The 16,905-nt window shown below is 36.9% G+C and overlaps 2 protein-coding genes across 3 annotated transcripts; one reads left to right on the top strand and one right to left on the bottom strand.

The window, feature by feature from the left end:
• The first annotated feature begins 1,489 nt into the window (after positions 1-1,489).
• On the top strand, positions 1,490-3,087 carry LOC6032329 (NF-kappa-B inhibitor-interacting Ras-like protein). The gene is made up of 3 exons (XM_001842907.2): positions 1,490-1,769; positions 1,921-2,157; positions 2,266-3,087. Exons 1-3 carry the CDS (start codon positions 1,656-1,658, stop codon positions 2,569-2,571), a joined length of 657 nt encoding a protein of 218 aa, XP_001842959.1. The 5' UTR covers positions 1,490-1,655; the 3' UTR covers positions 2,572-3,087.
• Positions 3,073-15,430, bottom strand: LOC6032330 (dihydroceramide fatty acyl 2-hydroxylase FAH2). Of its 2 annotated transcripts, none has more exons than XM_038255361.1 (5): positions 15,236-15,430; positions 8,050-8,506; positions 7,207-7,726; positions 7,028-7,144; positions 3,073-3,237 (listed from the first exon to the last, which is right to left on the bottom strand). In XM_038255361.1, exons 2-5 carry the CDS (start codon positions 8,410-8,412, stop codon positions 3,152-3,154), a joined length of 1,086 nt encoding a protein of 361 aa, XP_038111289.1. In that variant the 5' UTR covers positions 8,413-8,506; positions 15,236-15,430; the 3' UTR covers positions 3,073-3,151. The 2 variants fall into 2 exon arrangements, with proteins under 2 accessions (XP_038111289.1, XP_038111290.1); XM_038255362.1 differs by lacking the exon at positions 15,236-15,430 and adding an exon at positions 14,866-15,050.
• Between the last annotated feature and the right edge of the window lie 1,475 nt (positions 15,431-16,905).

Here is a 16,905-nt window from a genome sequence, read left to right as displayed (position 1 = left end):
TAATAAATGTACATGGAAAAGAAAATTTGAATAAATATAAATTAAAAAAAAACCATGGTTGGGTTTTCAGTGCAGGACCTTTTTTTTTAAAAAGAATACTCCAGATACAATTTATATCTTGGATAAGGTTTCAAAACGACGAAACGACAATGGTAAACAAACTTACCAATTTCAAATAAGGTTAACCCTAGGGTTAACCATTGTTTTGATGCCAACATTTCAAAAAGCATCATGTACAAACCATGTGTTTTGAGAAAAACGCATTTGAATGTTGAGCATCCATTTTCAATTGGGTCCTAAAATGAAGCTTAGATTGTTGATATTATTGTTTACAGCGATAAAGCTTATTTTTCTGAGTACAATGACCCTTTGTACGAGCACAAAGAGTTTAAAATGGATTTTTAAATCAATTTTGAAAAATTAACCTCGCGGTCCTTCTTGACAGAAAAGCTCCTACTTGACAGCTCGTTCCAAGGGGACCATAGTTGATCCATCGGAAAAATGTTGTCTTTTCAATTGGGTCCTAAAATGAAGCTTAGATTGCTGATATTATTGTTTACAGCGATAAAGCTTATTTTTCTGAGTACAATGACCCTTTGTACGAGCACAAAGAGTTTAAAATGGATTTTTAAATCAATTTTGAAAAATTAACCTCGCGGTCCTTCTTGACAGAAAAGCTCCTACTTGACAGCTCGTTCCAAGGGGACCATAGTTGATCCATCGGAAAAATGTTGTATTGTCAAAAAAAAAAAAAATTGCATTAAAATGAAAAAAAGTGATCAGAAATGGTTTTTTATCGTGTTTTTTACCGTTGTACATAAAAATTGACATAGGGCTTTTGTACCCAATTACCATTTTTATATAAAAGCAAAATAAGATTTTCTAATGATAACAAACGATGAAAAACGTTGCTTTTATTGATAATTGATCATCCAAATTCAATAAAACATTATTTCCGTAATTTTATTTAAGAAAAACAAACATAACTCCTTTTGATATCACCAACGTCTATATCACCCTGCTGTCATTGAGGGGGACGCTTTGTTATGATTTGTTTTTCTTCGCCGAATGTACATGGCGCTTTGTTCATGTTGCTTTTTTCCGTCACGAGGTTCATGTCGTCTTTTGTTTGACAGGTTGACAGGGCTATATAAACAGGGACTGCTGATAGCCGAGATTTTGTTTATGTTACTTTATTTAAAATCATGATTAAACAGACTTTACTGAAGTAACTTTTGCTCATTTTTGGTGGAGAGGTAGCTTATTAGGAGTACTTTCAGAATATACAATAACCCAGAAAGTGTCAAAATGTACATGATGCCTTTTGAAATGTTACCGTCGGTTTATCATTGAAGTTCAGGCCGATGAAGTCCGTAATAGAGGTGAGGTGAATGTTTTCCGTGCAGTCGAACAAACGCAAACTGGGTTCAAAAACGCAAACTTCCCCTCTACAAAGGGGCTCACTCGGCGTCCCAAGTGTTGACAGTTTTACCCAGAAACAAACAGCTTTGATGTCAGTCGCAGTTCACGACTCCGCTACTGTTCATCAAGAGTTCCATCGCTTTAATTTTCTAATTACTACCAAAAATTTACTTAAAACACTATGCTAGTGCTGTGATTATCGGTTCAAACAAACGCGGGCGAAGAAGCCAATCATGTTGACCTCGAAGATAAGCAAGGTCGGCAAGGTTGTCATTTGTGGGGCCAAAGGCGTCGGCAAGACATCAATTTTGGAGCAACTTATTTACGGAAACGTTACCCTCGACACGGTAAGCGTCAGGTCTTGTGACTCAACTGGGTGGAATAACTGGACTTTTTTAATTGAGTGGCGGGAGCAGGGCGCGCAATGACTCAGAGATGCGCCGGATGGGGGCAATTAGTTACTGTTAGGTGTTAATATTTTGCGTTGTTTTCTTTTAGGAGATCCACAGCACAATTGAGGACACTTACGTGGCCAGTGTGGATACGGGCAAGGGAAGTCGGGATACTTTGAGGATCTACGACACGGCGGGGCTGCAGGGCAGTGTCCAGTTACCGCGGCACTATCTCAGCTATCCAGATGCGTTCATCTTGGTATATGATCCTAGCGATCCAGCCAGTTTGGACATGCTTGGAGGGATCAAGGCAGACATTGACAAGTTCAAAGACAAGAAAGAGGTCAGTTTCGGAAAATTTTGGTATCTTTAAGGTTTCCTGTGATCATTGCGATACGATCTACATTGGTCAAAATAAGAAAACTCAGCATTCAGTAAATTTCTCCCTCAGATCTTCGTCATTGTGATAGCAAACATGCGCTCCCGCCAGTCGTCCCGTTCGGCCAATTCATCCCCGCTGAGTTCGCCCCAAATTCAGCAGCAGCAAACGGACGCAATAGAATCGAACCTTACCCGGGCCAACAATTGGTGCGCCCGAGAGCGCATCAAACACTACACCGTCAACGCGATGGAACGCGCTTCGCTGTACGAGCCGTTCGTCCAGCTGGCCAGCCGGCTGTATCCGCCGCAGACGAAGAGTAGCTTCCCGCAGCTGCGTCAACTCACGCAGAAAACCTCCAAAGTGGACAATAGCTAGGTCCCGCCGATCTCCCGCAGGGTACCAAAAATGTTGCGTTTATTTTGAACTTTTATCCTCTTACGCTTTTTGAAAAACGGTGTATTTAAGTTGAACGAAGCAATTCGCATTTCGTTCAGTGATCAATTAAGCTGCAATTTATCCTGTATTCTAATATTTTTATTTTAAGTAAAAACTCTTAGACTGCACCACCTTACTGATAGGAGAGAGAGACCAAGTTCCAAAGTGCACCACCCTCAATTTTCTACCTTTTGTGTAGTAGTTAATAGTATAAGTATAAAGCAACATGTTCTCAAACGTATTTAAAGTGCACCCTTCCTCTCGCGTCTAGTTTTTTGTTTTAGTTCGTAGAAGCACAACCTAGTAGTCATCGAATAAGAAAACGTAAAAAAACGAAAACGTGTATCTCCTCTGTAAACGTGTACTTAAAGTTAGTGGCGAATCCAAAAAAGTTAAAGCAAGCAAACACATCAGTATATGAAATATATAATATATCCATCGTTTATTTTTTAAGTATAACTGCCTTTTATTTTCCACTTTGTTTCATTTGGTTTGTTAGCTAAATACCAAGCACCGGGTGTTACCATTTGAGCAAATACTTCAGTTTGCGCAGGAATATCGGCGTGCCGAACACCTTGTCCCAGACGGTGCTGCTGATGCCGAAACCTAGAAAAAAAGGATGACGTTTTACTTATAAGAAACAATATTTAGAAAAGTATTTTAATTTTAATTCTAGAACACTTTGTGTTTGTTTCCTATGCTGGTAGGACCTTTTGAAAAATTACACTGAATTAAACTTTTGGTGTCTTTTTCAAAACCTTATGTTATTGATTTCAAATTTCAAGCATAATTGACAAAAAAAAAAATAACTTATAACTAAAGTAATTACTTTACTTCATATTTTTTTACCAAGTTACAATTTTAATGGGATTTTTTTAAACTCATAAAATGATACAACTTGGGTAAACATGTTTGGATCGGCCATAGCTCGAAAGATGGCACTCTTGGTATTATAAAACATATTTAAAAATTAATTAAAAGAAAGAACTTGTTTTTGTTTTTGTTTTACCCTCTTCTGCCCAAATTTTTTTTCGAAATTATTTATTTTTTCCGTGTTTAGGAGGTCATTTTGAGCAACTTTTGTTCTACGAAAAACTTTACTTCTCTTGTTTTATGTTTTTTTCTTGCATTATTTTTAGTATTTTAATTTGCATTTATCTTGTTTAGTTCATTTTTGTTTTTGGTAGTATTTTGCCTATTCTACCACCTAATATAACTACATTTTTTCACGTTTTTACAGCAACTTTTTCAATTTTTTGCTTGTTTGTCACATTTTCTGCTGTAGAATGGCACCATCATCATTTAAATTGCAAAAAAAAAATGCGTAGAGGCATAGTCTGGGACACTACAAAAATTACGGCATACTTCTTTTTACTGAAAATATAGGAAATGTTAGTAAAAACACAGCCAAAGTCAAAATTTCATTTTTTAAAACATTGGCAAAGTCACATAAAACAAGTTAAACTTCCAACCTTGAAATTTTCTAAAATTTTAGGAGTTCTTTTTTCCAATGCTTTTTAAATATCAAAAATTGGTTGAAAAATAGATTTTTGGCGATTTTTCAAATCGAGTTTGGTTGTAGAGGGTTAATTTATTTTTAAATCAGTATGTACAATTTTATTTTTGTGTTACTTTTTTTCATTTTATTTATCATTTAACCACAGAGTAAAACATAGTTCGCACTGCCTCTTGATTTTTGGTTCAACTTGGTGGTACATCGCACGCCTGCTACCAGCAAACCTTATAGAGTTATCTACGTGCGCATGTATTGCATGTATGTACACGAAGGATTTTTAGGTTAAAATTTGTACCCGCCAGCAAAAACAAATGGTAAGCTAGTGTGCGTGAGATCGTGCTTAGATAACTCTATAGAGTTATCTAAGGCCGATCTTACGCACACTAGCACGCCATTTGTTTTGCTGGACGGTATAAAATTTAACCTCAATCTTTTTCGTGTACGTACACGCAATACATGCGCACGTAGATAACTCTATAGAGTAATCTACGTGCGTATGTATTGCGTGTACGTACACGAAAATAAAGTGAGGTTAAATTTTGTCAGCCAGCTAAATCAAATGGTGCGCTAGTGCGCGTACGCGAAACGTCATAAAGCTCTATGGAGCCAAAAAATGAAATGACATTTCTTTGGACTGGTCACTTTGGTTTACTCAGTGACTTAAAGAAGTCCCAGAGAATTGGGTCCTAAAATGAAGCTTAGATTGCTGATATTATTGTTTACAGCGATAAAGCTTATTTTTCTGAGTACAATGACCCTTTGTACGAGCACAAAGAGTTTAAAATGGATTTTTAAATCAATTTTGAAAAATTAACCTCGCGGTCCTTCTTGACAGAAAAGCTCCTACTTGACAGCTCGTTCCAAGGGGACCATAGTTGATCCATCGAAAAAATGTTGTCTTGTCAAAACAAAATTTTGCATTAAAATGAAAAAAAGTGATCAGAAATGATTTTTAATCGTGTTTTTTTACCGTTGTACTTAAAAATTGACATAGGACTTTAGTACCCAATTGCTATACAGACTTTAATATTGCGCGTATTCCCGAAAAAGACACGCGGCAAATCAGCCTCGAAACGACGCGCCGCACTTTCGGCAAATGCGCGCTGTCAAAAAAAAAAAAAAACATTTTCGAGAAAATCTGATTTCTATAGTAAATTTTCAAAGCAACCCATCAGCGAGCCCATGAGTTATGGGTTTCCTATAAAGATAGGACGTTTTGAAAATATAATCTAGATCGCTAGTGTGCGTACGCGAAACGTCATAAAGCTCTATAGCACAAGCTGGTTAAAATTGATTTCTGCTTTTTTTTATTCAAGAAAATTAAAAAGGTTAAAAATTTGCAATTAAAAAGCCTCATAATTACAATCAAACAGAAAACATAAGTTTTTTTTATCACATATAAAACGTCGAATTTTGAAGCAAATTTTGAAAAAATATCCGTTCATTAATTTTTTTCAGGCTATTTCATGTGGCCAAAACTATAAAAAATCAAAGAATTTCCTTTTTTTTAACTAATGAGAAAAGTTGTTTCGGGACCATCCATAAACCACGTGGACACTTTTTTGGGAATCTGTTACACCCCTCCCCCTCCCTCGTGGACAAATTGTCCTTACAAAAGAAAACTTTTTTGTATGGATCGTGGACAATCGCCATACCCCCTAAGTGTCCACGTGATTTATGGATGGTCTCTTCATAACTTTAATTCAAGCTTATTACCGTAAACCGGGATGACATTGATTGGTTTATTTTTTTAAAAATATTTTCTAACTTGTATGGTTTGTCTCAAGATTATTATTTTACACCACTCATTTGGGAAAAATGCTTTTTTCAATAATGTTCAAAGACATAGTTGCGTAAAAAAAAAACAAATTTTGAATTCCGGGTCTACTTTTATAGTTACACATTACCTATCTGGTTTAATTCAGATTTAAAGTGTTCAAGTTTCAATTTCACGTCAAATGTAAGTATATCAGCTTTTTAGAAAAATGCATATTTAGGTAAAATTGCTAGGAGTCAGAATTTTGGTGTAAAAACTCTTTAACTAGTTTGGCTTTAAAAATATATCCATTTATAATGCATTTTTTACTTAATTCGAAACACGAATCTAAAAATTTACAAATGTTATATAAAATTAGTTTTACTGAAAAGGCCTGAATTGATTCTTCGAATTGTGTTGCAAAAACGAATAAAATTTATTACAAACTACAAACTAATTTTATCTATATTTATACGATATCCTCTTAGTTAGACTTTTTATCTGGGCAACTAGTGGAAAATTGTGCTAAGAATCCGAAAGTTCATTCTGTTGTTTATTCGAACCTATTTACGATGAGAAAATCATGATCCATTGAGAATGTTAAAATAATCGTATTCATCAACATTTTCTTCATTATCACTAACCAATAGCTAACTAACTTTTTGAACTCTACAAAATGTTATGATTTTTTTTTTCTTGAATTGTACTACAACAATACCACGGTCAATATGAATCGAAACCATTCCGTACGTATTTAATTTGTACCGTCATCTGGGGCGAATCGGGACTACAATCTGAATAGGGACAGCAATTTTTAGAGCACTTAAAAGCTTGAAATTTGGAAAATGATGCACTATTTTAGATGTTCTGTGTCTGTTCTATCCGAAACTAAATAAAAATATCAAAATATTGTACAGTAACAAGGCTAAAAGCGCTGTCCCAAATCGCCCCATGTGTCCAGTCACGCACTATAAAAGTCACTCCGATTTACGATACTTCGTGAAAGTTATTTTTTTAATTAAAATAAAAAAAAATAATTTAAATTTGAATCAATAATTTTTGAATAAATCTCCTATTATCTTTATCTTTTTTTTGCTTTAATTGAAAAATTTCAAGCAACTTACCTAATTCGTGATACACAAAATGATGCTGATAATGGTATCGTTTCATGTGGTACAGATGACCCCCGTTTGGACTTCCGTAATGGATGTAGTAGTGAATCATATCGTACGCCAGATATCCTGAAAAAATAATGATTGACGTATTTTTCAAAGTTTGCTTGAGCAAAACAATCCCAAAATACCTATCAGTCCACCCGCCACCATGATCTGCGGATAGGGCAGCAGCAGCCTGACCGGCTGGTAAAAGAAGCTGGCCAACCCAACCGCCGGAACCGGTGGAAACACCAACCGGTACGGATCGAACGGAACCTTGTGGTGCAGCCCATGCATCAGAAAGTGAAACGTGTGCAGGAACCGGTTTTCCTTCGGATCCAGATGGAACACCCACCGATGCAGCGAATACTCCAGCAGTGACCAAATGGCCACTCCGATGGCCAAACAGCCGAAGACCGTGGGGGTCAGGTGGTCCAGCAGGGTCGGGTCGGGCACAAGATGCTGGCGCACGCCCACGTGCACGATATACATGATGGCGGGAATCCAAAATGCGGGCACAACCCACCAGGGCGTTTTGGTTAGGTTTTCGAGCCATGAGGGGCCAAAGAGGCGCAACTGGCGATCAACCGGCTTGTTGACCCACTCAACGTAGTGTTTGCCAAGGGTTGGGATTTGCACCAGCATTGGGCGGCTCCAGTCGACCAGGTGCTGGAAGTAGAAATTGTTTGCATTTAGACATCGTTTCGAGCTGCTTTGAGGGATTCCGGTTTGTGTAATCCTGTTATCTATGGGTTTTTGACGGAATGTCCGCAGATAAGATAAGCGACACCTTTCGAAATCGTAACCAAACATTACACTTTTTTCTAGTCAATAATTTTATGGCGCGGCAATGCAAGCTGAGCCAAAAATAGGTGTTTGATAAGAATAACTTAAATTTATGGAGCCAATAAATTTAGTTCTAAAATTTTAGTTGTTAGTTTTTAGTTTTTAGTTTCTAAAACATAAATACCGTACTCCTCTCAAAAACCTACCTCCATGCTATCATCGGTGGGCTGCGGAATGTCCCCGTTACTGGTCCCACGCTTCTCCGTCCTCATCCCGTTGCTCTTCCCCAGCCCGTTCTTTCCGTGACCGGTCACGTCCTTCTGATGATCATTTACGGTCCCATTACTACCGCCGTCGTTATTGTTGTTTTTATCACAGATCCTGTACTCCTTCATGAGGTATCGGGCCGCCTCGGAATGACCCGGCGTCCGCTCGAACCGTTCCTGCATGTCCTGGTTGTGGAGCCCCTTCAGGGTGTTGATACCGCCCGGATGTTTGTGGGCAAACTCGGCCAGGTCGTAGGTGGCGTCCCGGTAGCGGACCACCAGGGGCGTCGTGATTTTGGTCATTATTATTTTTTTTGGGTGGTTTTGTCACGTGCGCGCTCCAAATGGTGTGTCTCTTTTATGGGAAGTGGACGGATGTGATTGCCATGTGAATGTTCTGGAAAGAGCAAAATCCGACCATGTGAATACTAATTATGATCGTGATAGGCATGACAATTAGTGTAATTTGCTTATATTAGTTTAGTAAAGGTGAGTGATTTGGATAACATGACAGGTCTTTTGTAAATCCAAAAAAAATCTCACGTTGATTCGAGTTTCGAGCAGTTTGATCTACCAAAAACTGCTCGTATGTTCATTTGAGCACATTTCTCATGTTAATAAACTTGTGCACAATAAATGCCAATCAACATCCTCGGCTACCTGTTCTCGTATTCTATTACAGGGTCAAAGTTACAGTTCAGCACGCCAGTTCTTATTGAGTTGGGAGGTTTGCATTTTCAGCTGAATAATTGATCGTACGTTGGAATTGATTCCAGTACGATTGAATGTAAATAATTATGCTCACACAGACACAGACACAAGCAAACGTTATCGTTTATCGGCAAACAGTATCATGGTTCGGAAATCAATATCATCACGCTCAAACGGTGGTCATGTTATCGGGATTCCCTTCCCTGGTGAACCTGGGAACTTTGATCGAGCATGGCTTCTGAATGATACGGTATCGCGTAATGGTGAAAGTAACCCGGCGGTGTTTGATGGTGATAACAACCAAACGTGATAACGGTTAACCGTAACTTGGTGGTAGTACAAGGGGTTTGTCAATAGTTGAATTACTACAAGTGTTTATCTGGCTGCTCCTTTTCCACAAGTCCATCATCGGTTGAATATTTAAGCTAATATTGATTTCTAGCAGGTTTCTTTGCCTGGAATGCAATTGGAATGCACTCATGATTAAGTGTGTTGTAATATTTGAAAAGTATCTCCTAGTTCCATATTATCCATATTATCATCAAAACATAGTCGAGCAATTCTCTGAGATTTCGGTCATTCTATTTTTTGTATTTTTTAATCCGGCTGAAACTTTTTTAGTACCTTCGGTATGCCCAAAGAAGCCATTTTGCATCATTAGTTTGTCCATATAATTTACCATACAAATTTGGCAGCTAGCCATACAAAAATGATGTACCGTAAACTGGGGTCAATCGGGACACGTGGGGCGAATTGGGACAGCAGTTTTAACCATGTTGGAGCAAAATATTTTGATTTTTCTTGTTGGTTTCGGTTAGAACAGACTCAGACCAACAAAATGTGTACATCCATTTCCAAATTTAATAGCTTTAAGTGCTCTAAAAACTGCTGTCCCTATTCAGACTGTAGTTCTGATTCGCCCCAGATTACGGTATTGGAAATTCAAAAATCTGTATCTTTTAAATAAATTTTTTGCTCGATTTGGTGTCTTTGGCAAAGTTTTTAGGTATGGATTACACTGAAAAAAAATGATACACGGTAAAATAAATCTTGGTGATTTTTAATTTCACTTTTTGTCACTAAAGCTTGATTTGCAAAAAAACACTATTTATATTTTTTAATTTTCTGATATGTTTTAAGGGACATAAAATGCCAACTTTTCCAAAAAAAAAGTATCCACGTAGTTTGTGGATGGTCCCTTAGTTCCCATGTTTACCCACTTTTGAAAAAAAATTGTAGTGCTGATATTTTGCTTCTATATTTTTTTGAACTTTGTTGATACGACCCATAGTTGCTGAGATATTGCCAAGCAATGGTTTAAAAACAGGAAAATTGATGTTTTCTAAGTCTCACCCAAACAACCCACCATTTTCTAATGTCGATATCTCAGCAACTAATGGTTCGATTTTCAATGTTCAAATATGAAACATTCGTGAAATTTTCCGATCTATTTGAAAAAAAAAAATATATTTTCAAAATTTTTAAACCAAGACTAACATTTTTAAAAAGGCCTAATATTTAATATTATGCCCTTCTGAAACACAAAAATTAAAATTAATAAAAAAAGACCGATTTCGTAGAGAACTGTTCATTTTTTTTAGAACTGAGCATTCCATTTCCGGAAATGGATTTTAATTGTTTTTTTTTATTTGTTAGGCTAGTACAAATTTTATTTAGAGTTTTTGTCAAGCCCCCTCCTTCTTTCAAAGTCGGCCCAAAAATTCAGGGCGTAAAACATATTTTTTTCAAAAAACTTCAAAATTTCAATGGAATATAAGTGCAATCAGCTGAAATCAAATAAAAATGCATTCCCCTGCGTTTAGAATCATTTTTAGCATTTTTAGGTTAATTTAAAAATCTTTTAAAATTTTGAAAATTTTCGAAAATTAAAAATTTTAAAATTAAGTATCTCAAAATAGTAGTTTATGCAACAAGTTGCAAAAAGAGGATTTTTTCAGCACGAGTCGTACATTTATCCAACGAGGTTCACCGAGCTGGATAAATACAAAGAGTGCTGAAAAAGTCAAGTTTTGCAACGAGTTCCATACAACATTTTTTGCAATTCCAAAAAACACACACTGAGTGAAATTTTATGTCAAATTTTCATTTTTTTTTTGTCAATAAATCGTTTAAATAAAAAAAATGTTGAAAAGTGTTACTTTTCGAAACAAGTGCTGAAAAGTTCAACTTTACAGCACCCATTTGAGTGCTGAAAAGTGAAATCTTAATTTTTTTGAAAACAAATGATTGCCAAACAACCGAACTAGTGTAAAATGCATTTTGTAACACTTTTTTAAGTCAAGTGTTGAGACTATGGCTTGTTTTTCTGTTTTATATTTTTTTAGTTCCATATAGTTACACGGGAATTATTGGCCGATTTATAATAATAATTAAAAAGAAATTTCCCAAAATCTGTATTTTTCAATTTTAGACTTTTTTTTTGAACCATGGAGAAAAAGGGATACATTTGTTTCGCATTAAGTGCACTGTTTTTGAGATATGGACACTTAAAGTTGTATGTTTACAGAAAAATCTATTATTAAATCTTTGTATAATTATCTATTTGTAGATCTTTTTCAAATGTTATGCTTGATTTTAATGATTTTTTTTGCTTGATTTTAAATTTCTGAAAATATTTTTATTGAATGATTCATTTTTAAACATAGAAAATTAAACATATAGTTTCCAAGATATCGTCATTCGAAAATTATAGGCTAACTTAGAAAAACTCATTTTAATCGATTCGAATTCTTTGTGAGGACTCACAAACTTATTATCCGATTTCTCTACAACAATATTTTTTCCGCTTTTCTTTTAAGAAGAATTTTTAAAACAAAAAAAGGAGGGGAATCGATTTTTTTTATCTGTAAGTGGCGGTATCTTTATCAAAAAAAAAAACTTTTCGATTTCAAACTCGATTCGGTTTAGAAAAAAATGTTATTTTTTTCGACTTTTGCAAAAAAACACATCTTTTTAAATCATATCTCCGGAACAAGATTTTGCTCTACCAATGTCTTTTAGTTCCCAAAAACAGATAACAAAAATGGAAAATATCTGTTTTGGGAACTAAATCTGGCAAAAAACGGGGTTTTCACGTATATATTTGATCATAACCTACACCTTTGCCGAAGACACCAAATTTTTAAAGGACCAGCCCTAACAATTTTATGGATACTTGTATAGAAAAAAAGATGCAAAATGACTTCTTCTTTTAACTCAGGGAATACTCAGCAAATATACGTCATGATTTTGGAAGGTGACAGTTGATAAAAATAGTTTATTGTGCCAAGGTACGATTTTTCAAACAAACCTTTTTGCCTTCCTCACCTCAATGAGGAAAGGCTATAAAATCACTCGAAAAATGAACTTCTTTATTCGACCTAGTAGACCCACCTTAACGTATACCTATCGACTCGGAATCAAATTCTGAAGAAATGTCCGTGCGTGTGTATGTCTGTAATTCCGTGCACCGAAAAATATGCACACGATTATCTCCGGATTGGCTGAACCGATTTTGGACCGTGTTGGTCTCATTCGATCCGTCTTGGAATCCCACAAGACCCTAGTTAATATTATGAAGTTTAGTAAAGTACTTCAAAAGTTATGCTAAAAAAACGATTTTAGCTTAACTTCTGAAGATTGTAAAAAGGGTGGTTTTTGTAAGAAACTCCGTCATGCTATATATTGTTAGAAGGTTTTATCCCTTATCCCCGAATCCCACTTTCCCGAATCCCATATCCCCGAAAATCATTTCCCCGAAAATTCCACATCCCCGAAAATCATTTCCCCGAAAGTGCCACTTCCCCGAAAATCATTTTCCCGAAAATTCCACATCCCCGAAAATCATTTTCCCGAAAATTCCATATCCCCGAATGTCATTTACCTGAATGGCCATTTTACCGAACTGCCGTTTTCCAGAATTTACATATACCCGAATGGTTACTTCACCAAAATATCAATTTTTCCGAATGATGACCTACATATAAACTAAATTGTTATTTAGGGATTTGTTTTTATAAAAGTATGACGTTAATATTAAATTCTCCTACGTGTTTTGTAAGATTAAAAAAAAAAAACAAATTACCGTAGAAGGCCATTAATAAACCACGCGGACTTGACGCGGACACTTCAAGAGTGCGGGGTATTGAGATCATCCACGTTCCATAAAAAAAGATTTTTTTTTGTAGCGGCCATTTTCAGCAAAGGACAATTTTCCAAAACGGTATCTACGTGGTAGGGATAGAAAACAGCAACGATAGCTTCATGCGACGACTCGATGCGCAGGATTCAGTTTGTTCTAGATTTTGTTTAACTGAACTAATTTGTCTTTATCAATTTTGGCTGGATGAAGGCTTTGAACAATTATTTTTTTATTTTTTTACGTCCAATTCGAGTTCTGCGACCAACACTTTTAATCAAATCTAAATAGTTGATTATTGAATTACAAAAAGCATTTTTTGAATATTTCATCACCGCCATTTTAGATTTAAAATAACTAAATCACTTTAAAGTAGTTAAGGGGCTATACTTAAGCTCGACAGCTGATTTTGGTTGCCAAGGTCCCGAGTAAAAATTACAAATTTTTGCGGTAGTCGGGCCTGAACGTGTGTCAAACACGTTCTGACCTGAAATCCCTTTGGCCAGTTGGCGCACTTACATCAATTTGAATATTCAAAATTCAAGTGAAGCTCGGAATTTTTTGAACGTTCAATAGAGTAATCAACGTTCTTTTGTATTGCGTGTACGTACACAAACAATAAGTGAGGTTAAATTTTGTCTGCCAGCAAAATCAAATGGTGCACTAGTGTGCGTACGCGAAACGTCATAAAGCTCTATTGTGGACATGATACTTTATTGATCGGAACCCGGTCAGGCGGGTATGGCCGTTGTCCAGAACCGCGCGCGGTTCTGGGCAACGGCCATACCCGCCTGACCGGGTTCGGGGAAGTGGCGTTCGGGGAAATGGCCGTTCGGGATTATGGTCATTCGGGAAAATGATTTTCAGGGATGTGGGAAATTAAGGGAAGTGGCCATTCGGGAAAATGGTTTTTAGGGGAAGTCGCCATTCGGGGATGTAGCCGTTCGGGGAAATGGATCGTTCGGGGAAATGATTTTCGGGTAAATGACATTTCGGGAAAGTGTCTTTTCGGAGATGTGGCATTCGGGGAAATGTCTCTTCGGGAATGTGGGTTTCGGGGAAATGTCATAGATTCTGTTAGAAAGGTATTTGAAAGACCTTTCCAACGCATTCAAAAGATTGATGATCTGACAACCCAATCAAAAGTTATGAGCAATTAAGTGATATTTATACACTTTTTTGAGGCCGGATCTCAAATATTTTGATGAAAAAGTTGTCCGGATCTATCATGCGACCCATCGTTGGATAGGTAATCAAAAGACCTTTCCAACGAGCCCAAAGATTGAAGATCTGGCAACCCTATCAAAAGTTACAAGTACTTTACTGTTTTTAATACACTTTTTTGAGGCCGGATCTCAGACATTTTGATAAAACAAAGTGTTATTTATTCACTTTTTTGAAGCTGTGTAGTGTATTCACTTTTATGAACGCAAGAAAGGCACCAACCACCTAAAGGTGGATAAATTAACGTTTTTTAAGGGTATTTGAAAATAAAGATTTTTATTGGGTTGTAAAAATTACGGAAGCCTGTTAGGCAATCATTTCTAATTTGTCGATTTGAAGTTAACTTGCTGAGATTTACCAATTCAAAGAGTTTTAATTAGGCAAAATTGAGTTTCTTTTTCAAATTTTTAAATTGATTGGTTTTTTTACAACATGTTGTCTTACAAAAGGCAGAATTGAAGTGAGTTCTGTTTGTTTGAATTTCTTTTTAGTTAATTGTCGCTATGAACGCGGTATTTTTTCAGTTGTTGGGTTTTTTTTTTATATTTTTAGGAGCCTTTTTTGCTAGAACAGTTACAGGTTTGCTGATACTTGAATCAGAGTTCTTTCACGATTTTTTCCTTCTTTTAAATCTCTCTTGAACTTCCGCACTGTTCAAATGTTATTGCACTGCTTGCAATTACTTCATATTTCCAGTCTAATCAGTACAGCACGCTAATTGTCCACCATAACCAGATTAGCACACTCCTGACATGCTGCTGTTGGTGACGGTCACTGAGCAGAATTTCGACTGATCACTTCTCGTCCAAAGAAGGTGGGGATGATTCACTTCGAGATTCACTTACTACACAGCTGATAACACTTTTTTTTTCGTGAACATCACAATCGAAAGATAACGACAGTCCTCTCCGTCACTGATAAAAGACACGTTTATGATTACACCGTTTTTCAACCTACAGCCTATAAAAACCGATTATGTAACGCGAATAATTGCGAAATCGATTCCCCCCAACTTCTTTGAGGGCGCGTTTTACCCCTAAATCGAGGACTTACAATGTATCCCGCTAAAGCACGACTCCTCGGAGGATTTGGTAACGGCCCGCGCAAAAAAAAAAAAAAAAATGACCACGCGTGTCCACTCTTGACCACGTTCCGACGAGAAGTTTGCTGCCTGCCCGGCCGGCGTACGAACTGTGACTGTTGCCGTCGCTGGGCGGTCGCGTGCTGATGAACACAAGTTTCCCGCCCAGATATCACAACCCGCCTGGAACAAATACATCAACGTTCGCGGGGATTAGTTCAATTTTTGAGCGAGGAAATGATTGATGGGGACGCAGGGTTGGAAGTTGGACTTGAACGAGTGGTGGTGAGTTTTGATCGTGGGAATTTTATGGATATTATTTATTCATGATAAGAGAATAATATTTTTTTGAGTTAACTAAAAAGTAGTTATTTTAAATACAAATCAATCAATAATCATTTCCAATAAAGACAACGCATCTGCCCTAGTATAAATTGGCTCCTAGTAGAAGTCTAGAGTTTTTTTTTGAAAAGGTCCAATAAACCAAATTTCCAGTTTTTGCTTTTTGGGTGTTTTTAGAACCGCCTTGAGTCAGGGGTATTAAAAAACACCCAAAAAGCGAAAACTGAAAATTTGGTTTATTGGTCCTTTTCAAAAAAAAAAAAAAAAAAACTCCAGAAGTGTGTATTCATAAGCATGAGCATGAGCATGAGCATGAGAGACCACCCATGGTTGTCCTTCTCCGTTGCTGAACAGGACCGTTATATGCTATCAGCACTACAATCATACGCTTCAACGATCTAATGGTGTTTCCCTTATCAACAGCATGCATGAGTGCGCCGAAAAGATAAAACACCAAGGTCGCTGAAACACGAATGTGTGCAAATAGGTAACAGTCATTGGCCACCAACGGCGCCCGCCATGTCAGTTTGTAGATCTCGAGGGAACGGGACGGGAATGTTAGTTAGCACAGGCTGCTACCAAGGGTGGGTTCTATACGATATCCACACCCCCGCGTGTGCCGGAAAACTACTTCTACTTGGGATTTTGTTAGTAGGGAAGGGTAATGGTCAGGATTCATCATAGAAGATGATGATGTGACCCAAATAATCGTATATATTTTATTAGATAGTTTATATATTATTCTCAAGGCGAGCAATCGGATGCTGCTGTTGAGACAATTCCCGTTTATTTGATATGGAGTTATATAAATGGTATATATCTTAGGCAGCCGGCTGTGGAAAGATAGGACCAATGTTATGTTTAATTATTTAGAAAGATATTAAACTCCGCGTAACACTGGTAACACGAATGATTTATCAGGCCATACTTAAAACATAAGGCGGGAATTTGTATAATCACGGGGAGGAGTGTCTTGAAACCTCAAACGAATTATCTCAACAAACATTACCGGATGGTCCTACTCTTACACCGATAAACACGCAAATACTCAAACTAACGACCGATCAGGACAACCGAGAAAAGTAGACGAACGAGATCGCGACGTACATCAAGCAGCAAAACTAGATTGTATTTGGAATAGAAATAAGGATAACGATTGGAATTTTTTCACCGGAAATAAGCCCATTACGATGGTTAAGATGATCGGTACCACACACCCGCGACGACTAAAACAATGTCAAAATGGCGGTGGCTACTTGGACGCGCGAGTGGTCTAAACTCCCCGGTTCCACTTTGTTCG

This window comes from Culex quinquefasciatus, chromosome 2, assembly GCF_015732765.1.
Source record: "Culex quinquefasciatus strain JHB chromosome 2, VPISU_Cqui_1.0_pri_paternal, whole genome shotgun sequence".
Taxonomy (NCBI): domain Eukaryota; kingdom Metazoa; phylum Arthropoda; class Insecta; order Diptera; family Culicidae; genus Culex; species Culex quinquefasciatus.
The sequence above is the reverse complement of the archived record's forward strand: the minus strand, read 5'-3'. Positions and strand labels throughout refer to the sequence as shown.

What these genes read in the sequence shown, in the direction of transcription:
- LOC6032329 (XM_001842907.2), top strand. Translation starts at nt 1,656, where the DNA reads ATGTTGACCTCGAAGATAAGCAAGGTCGGCAAGGTTGTCATTTGTGGG. An exon ending in GAAACGTTACCCTCGACACG is followed by an intron (nt 1,770 to 1,920) that starts GTAAGCGTCAGG and finishes GTTTTCTTTTAG; the next exon opens with GAGATCCACAGCACAATTGA. An exon ending in AGTTCAAAGACAAGAAAGAG is followed by an intron (nt 2,158 to 2,265) that starts GTCAGTTTCGGA and finishes TTTCTCCCTCAG; the next exon opens with ATCTTCGTCATTGTGATAGC.
- LOC6032330 (XM_038255361.1), bottom strand. Translation starts at nt 8,412, where the DNA reads ATGACCAAAATCACGACGCCCCTGGTGGTCCGCTACCGGGACGCCACC. An exon ending in CCACCGATGATAGCATGGAG is followed by an intron (nt 7,727 to 8,049) that starts GTAGGTTTTTGA and finishes TTCTACTTCCAG; the next exon opens with CACCTGGTCGACTGGAGCCG. An exon ending in TTTTGTGTATCACGAATTAG is followed by an intron (nt 3,238 to 7,027) that starts GTAAGTTGCTTG and finishes CTTTTTTTCTAG; the next exon opens with GTTTCGGCATCAGCAGCACC.